This window comes from Dysidea avara, chromosome 9 (assembly GCF_963678975.1).
Source record: "Dysidea avara chromosome 9, odDysAvar1.4, whole genome shotgun sequence".
NCBI classification, from domain to species: Eukaryota; Metazoa; Porifera; class Demospongiae; order Dictyoceratida; family Dysideidae; genus Dysidea; species Dysidea avara.
Genome location: NC_089280.1, coordinates 3,627,459 through 3,633,349, shown reverse-complemented (window position 1 = coordinate 3,633,349; position 5,891 = coordinate 3,627,459). Strand labels below are relative to the sequence as shown.

The 5,891-nt window shown below is 40.2% G+C and overlaps 2 protein-coding genes across 4 annotated transcripts; one reads left to right on the top strand and one right to left on the bottom strand.

Annotated features, from left to right (window-relative positions):
- Positions 1 to 41: 41 nt before the first annotated feature.
- Positions 42 to 1,804, top strand: LOC136266058 (uncharacterized). Its single transcript, XM_066061017.1, has 3 exons — positions 42 to 439; positions 491 to 767; positions 961 to 1,804. The coding sequence occupies exons 1-3, from the start codon at positions 223 to 225 to the stop codon at positions 1,781 to 1,783; spliced, it is 1,317 nt and encodes a 438-aa protein (XP_065917089.1). The 5' UTR covers positions 42 to 222; the 3' UTR covers positions 1,784 to 1,804.
- LOC136266057 (uncharacterized) lies at positions 1,668 to 5,457 on the bottom strand. Of its 3 annotated transcripts, XM_066061014.1 has the most exons (8): positions 4,880 to 5,457; positions 4,782 to 4,829; positions 4,289 to 4,732; positions 4,112 to 4,243; positions 3,363 to 3,964; positions 3,210 to 3,312; positions 2,757 to 3,056; positions 1,668 to 2,710 (listed from the first exon to the last, which is right to left on the bottom strand). In XM_066061014.1, the coding sequence occupies exons 1-8, from the start codon at positions 5,279 to 5,281 to the stop codon at positions 1,826 to 1,828; spliced, it is 2,916 nt and encodes a 971-aa protein (XP_065917086.1). In that variant the 5' UTR covers positions 5,282 to 5,457; the 3' UTR covers positions 1,668 to 1,825. The 3 variants fall into 3 exon arrangements, with proteins under 3 accessions (XP_065917086.1, XP_065917087.1, XP_065917088.1); XM_066061015.1 differs by lacking the exon at positions 4,782 to 4,829; XM_066061016.1 differs by lacking the exons at positions 4,782 to 4,829; positions 4,880 to 5,457 and having other exon boundaries at positions 4,289 to 4,649; positions 4,706 to 4,728.
- Between the last annotated feature and the right edge of the window lie 434 nt (positions 5,458 to 5,891).

The following is a 5,891-nucleotide window of genomic DNA, read 5'->3' as shown; positions in this document are numbered from 1 at the left end:
ACACTAGTTTGATACTGTGGGGAGGCCGGGCTATCTAGTCTCGCGTGGCCAGACCGCTGTTCCGCGCAGGGGCTTATCGATTGTAGATTATAAGCGCCCGCGCCGAATAGGGTCTGGTACACTTCCAATAGGCCAGTTGTGTTCGCGACCCAGCAAAATGTTGGGTGTAAATTATTTCCATCCACCTATAGGCGCCGGATAGATTTTATTTAAGACTTAGAAATGGAAAGGACTGCCCATGTCTGTGGAAGTTCGTCTATTATAGATGCAGCAATTGAAGATTCCATTCAAGATCTAGGTTTAGACACCATCAAACCCAAGCAGCGCGATGCGATACAAAGCTTCTTGTCTGGAAATGACACGTTGGTTGTTTTGCCGACTGGTTATGGGAAGTCTCTCATATATGCAGTTCTTCCGCTGATTTTTGATAAACTGAGAGGTAAGACTAATCAGTAAGTAATTTGGTTCAGTGGTTTTATTTTACTTACAGGGTGCCAAAAGGAAAGCATTGTTTTAGTTGTAAGCCCTTTGACAGCCCTGATGATGGATCAAAAAAGAATTTTATCTCAGAAAGGCCTATCAGTGGAGTATGTTGGAGAAAAACTCGAAAACATAGATGATGTATTGAAAGGCAAAGTACAACTTGTGTATATCAGTCCAGAAAGTTTACTGGGCAATGCAAAGATCAGGAAAATGTTGTTGACTTCTGTGTACTCCCAAAACTTAGTAGGATTTGTTGTAGATGAGGCTCACTGTGTGAAGATGTGGTAAGCCAGCTCGTAGCCGGGGTGTGGCAACTTCCGAGATATCTGATACAGTTCCACCACATGTTTTTGATTTATAATTTGCTATAGCAGTAATTACAAGGGTGAAAGGGGTGTCAGACCTCTTTAGTGTACCACCTACACTTTCAGGTAGACGTGATTAATTTTAACTACACATTTGTTTTCCAAAATATAGGGGTAACAAGTTTCGGAGGACGTTTGCTGAGATAGGGACAATCCGGAGCTTGATTAATAAGGAAGTAAACATTCTTGCTCTCACAGCCACTGCTACACATGAAACAGTGAAGAGTATCTTTGAACGTTTGTCAATGACTAATGTTACAATGGTCGGACTTCCTCCTGAAAGGCCAAACATCAAGTACTTTGTTGTCCCTATGCCTAAAATGGCTGATCTTTGTTCAATACTAGCTCAGGAGCTTATAAGCATGAAGGCTGACATGCCTAAAACAGTTTTGTTTTGTCAAAGTTTGCCGCAGTGTGGTGATTTCCATGTAAGAATCAAGAGGCTACTAAAACAGAACATTGCTATACCACCAACAGCTCCCAGTATATTTCCTTTTCGAATGCTCAGTCTTTTTACATCGGCATCTAGAACAGTGATACGGGAGAAGACCCTACAAGAATTCTGTAAAGAAAAGACCAACTTAAGGTTGATCATTGCCACTACTGCTTTTGGCTTGGGGGTGGATTGTCGAGATATAACTCGAATCATCAACTGGGGTGCACCCAATTCCTTGGAAGAATTGGTTCAAGAATCTGGTAGAGCTGGACGAGATAGTAGTGAGGCAGAATCCATTTTATACTATGGGAAAGGAGCCATGACACACATTTCAAAGCCAGTTAAGATTTATGGAGAGAATCAATCTCACTGTAGAAGAACGCTCTTGTTCAAAGATTTTCTTTTCAGTGATGTTGACAAACACGATATTGTTGCATGTAGATGTTGTGATTTGTGTGCTCGATTGTGTGTTTGTGCTAAGTGTAAAAACAATAATTAAAATACAATTTTAAAGATCTAAGTTTATAATTTTCTCTTTAAGTCACTCAGTCACTGCTTTCCAATCAAATGTTTGGAATAAAGGACTCCTCTTGTACGATTGGAGATTCTGTTGACTACTTTCACTGAACACATCATCTGACACCAATTGAGATACTATCATAGCCAAATCTTTTTTAAATGCAGGAAATGTGTGATAGTCCTTATTCTTACTAGCATCAGCCTCATCTTCAAAACGACCACACAGCTTATTGATAATGCCCAGTGTACGTCCTACAGTTTGTATGCACTGGGGCTTCAAATTTGAACCCAGGTTCTCCATCATAGACTTCACACGCCCATTTAAATGTTCCATATGTAGATCGCAAGCTATATTGTGTCCAATTCTTCCAACAGTATTGATAGTTCTCCCCCACTTTAGCTCAGTAACCTGTCTAGGTGACATCACCATAGTCTGAGATAATAATTTGAATGCTTCCAAAGCATAATTTCGGCGGCCAGTATGTTTAAATACAGGCATCAGAAACCGCCAATATCTAATAATGCGATCGCCATCACCCTCTTGTACAGCATCATGGAAGCCATGCCACAGCAAGCCTAAACTCATGACATCCAGTGCATAACTGTAGTCAGTTCCTTTGGGTGGTGTTTTTGAGTTGCTTGAGAATAAATTCATCTTGATCCAATTTCGAACTACGCATTTGGCAACATCATTGCAAGTAAAAACTCTGGATGGCTCATCTTTCATAAGCTTTGTGGCACCAGCAACAATGTACCCGTGCAACACAACCATCAAAAAATCTTCTGTTGCCTTCATGCACTTAGAAGGATCACTCTTAACGGCAGTACGGTTGATTAAGTTCCTAAGTTGATACAGCGTGCCTTTATCTTTACTTGACTTCTTGGTGTATAGTCGCTTCCACATTGCCTGTAGTATATTAGTAACACTTGTACTCAAATAATACACCTGTTACCTGTAATAGACACATTCTAGCATGCCAGTCAGCAACAGCAGGAACAAAACCCTCCAATTGATGTAAAGCTGATGTGTCATCATCCCGTAATGTAATGGCACCTCTAGCACGAGCAGCAGTTAACTGATCACCAAAAAGCAAGATCTTGATTAATCTTGAGTCATCAACTGTATAATCTTTTCCCTCTACAGACACTGTCTTGGTTGCAACATGCACTGGAACATAGTTACTCAAATCATCTAACACCTCAGTCATTTCCTTCAGCAGAGCTTCATTCTTCAGAATCACACCAAGTGGTACCTAGATGCAGATAGATATTACATATATCACAAGTATCAGAAAATTTAGATTACGTCGCCTACAGTATATTATATATCTAATACAACAAATCCATGACACATAGCTATCTACTGTACAAATTTTATAGAATCAGTTATATATGAATATACATACCACTTCAGACTTGCAAGCCATTTCCTTAGAAAATGCACTGGGGATATGCCATGTCACCAAACTTTGCTGATCCTTGAATTGCTCCATGCTTTGCACCAAAATCCTACAATAATCAATGTATTACAAAGAGACACTAAGCAGCAGAATACACACCTTGCTACTAGGGTTTCAAATTCACTGAGTAACTTCTCCACATCATCCGAGCTAGGCAAAAAATTATCAGGATATATGTCAATAGAAGAAGGACAATCATCTGATATTTCAGCAGTGTTGACTCTATTCTGCACAGCATATGAATGAAAATAATGCAATGACCGTGTAGTACGGTCATGACGTTGGAACGAAGGCCGTACATTCTTATCTATGTTGTCCCCTACTATGACATATCCATTCACTGGCTGGTTGGCAGAAACAGTTAAGCTGATCTCATCAGGGCTAACTGGTGACTGGATCAACATAGGACTTTGGTGCACTTCTGCTGCCGTGACACCGTTATCATGTCTTGGATGGCAACTCTCATTTATAGCACTCTCAGTATTCGCATCTTGCAAATCATTCAGGTCAAAGTCATCATCATCATCCAGATCAAATTCATCATCATCGTTGAGATCAAAGTCATCATCAGATAAAAAATCTCCAAATGAAGAGTCACTGCAGCAGCTGCTATCATCATCTTCGTCGCTGTCGTTTCCATCATTTGCCATATCCAAACAAAGTAATGGGTCACTATTGGCCCGTGGCTGGTCATCGGATACCTAAAAGTATTTTAATTTCAATGCTAATAACCATTATTTTTTATTTATTTTATTATAGTGCTAAAAATCACCTGGTCCTACAGCCTGTTAAAGATGTTAAGACGATAAGGTGTGTTTAAAAAGTTTGAGATTATGAACATGTCTAACCTTAATAGTCATCAATAGCTTGTTCACCCAAGATATCACATCTGCATCATGATTATCAGACAGTTTTCTAACAGTGTTAGCAGTTGCTGTCACTGATACGGTGATCATAAATGGTTGTAAGCATCGAAAAACCTGTTACAAATAGTAGAAGAGTCATTAAACAGACAACATTAATACCTGCTTGTGTACTCCATTTGCATATAACATCATTGACACAGCCTTTTGAACTTGGCAAAGTTGCTTGCATTGCATCTTCAATACCATCGAAACTATGAAACAGATAAACTTCTCCTTAGCATTAGGCAGTAGATCATGTAGGAACATCCAAAGTGTAGGAACAGCCTCCTTCAATTCTAAGCCCAATAATTCCCAACTAAACTTTTCAAGTTGTTTTGGAGACTCCCTTAACATTGATTTATGTGTTGGAGAATTCAATACCTTCATCTCTTCACGAGCTTTATTGGCCATTGCTTTTATTGTGCAGTCATGTAGGTCCTCTGACTCAACAACTTTCTCTGATGTAGCATTGTACGACTTTCTACTTAGGGATGTTACAATTGGTTTACGCTTTGGTGTAATACGGTGGTTCCTTACGCGGCCATCTCTGCCTTTAATCTTCACCTACAAAATAATGATTTCGATAGATTTTTAAACATGCATAGCTACTCACAGTTACTTCTGGAGTATTGGGTCCTGTGGATACTGTTGATGTGGTGTTCTATTTGACAATTTAGTATAGGAGCATACTGGTACATAAAAATTGCTTACTATGGCTTCATTTTCATCAGCTTCTCTTTCTTGATCAGGTTCCCCTAGTTGGGCAGTCTCAGCAGATCGCTTCTCTCCTGTGTGTGGCCTGGAACAAGACAACTCTGTCTGTGGTGGTGCACTTAAATTAGAAAAAATGTCAGAGGATAGCTGGTTAACTTTCACAACAGCTTTGTTGTAGTTTATCAAGTTTCTCTGACAATGTGCACAGAAGTATGCCTTTTCTTCAGTTAGCTTCTCAAAAGAATTCACTGACAATCCTGGCCATGTGGCAAAAATAAGTCGATTCAAAATCGCCAGCTCATTTGAACAACTGTTTGCCTTTCCATATAACAACTTGCGGTATCTTCGAGAACCGTCAGTGTCACACTGAGGCTGTAAACACAGAGCACAAGACTCCATCTACCTCGAGTCCATCACTCAAATACAGGCGCATATGATCTAAGACCAGCACGAGTTGGTCAACGCCATATTACTGTTAAATAAAGTGCGAACACAACTGGCCTATTGGAAGTGTACCAGACCCTATTCGGCGCGGGCGCTTATAATCTACAATCGATAAGCCCCTGCGCGGAACAGCGGTCCTGGCCACGCGAGACTAAGGCCGGGCTAGAGCCAGAACTATTGGCTAGAGCCAGAGCTATTGGCTAGAGCACTGAACATTGTGAGTTGTAATACGTTGCCAGGTTTGGTTCGTTTGATGTGCTTAGCAGAACTAGACTAACCCTCTGTTTTCGGCTAGTGTCGCGGTCGGGCGCGCGAAACTAATACTTGCACCATAGTCCATATATTTATAAACCTAGTTTATAGATCTATGCTCGCACACTGGCACTTAATGTGAAATGTGACCGGATCGACTTTGGAAAATCAGTCACATGTGAAATACATAGACTAAAAAGTCTACACTTTTCACCAATTCAGTTTTTTTTGTAATTCAAGGCACTGACTACTGATCTAATCACTGTAAAGCTGAGTAGAAGTTTGTAATGCCTTAGATATTCCAGATGTAGAG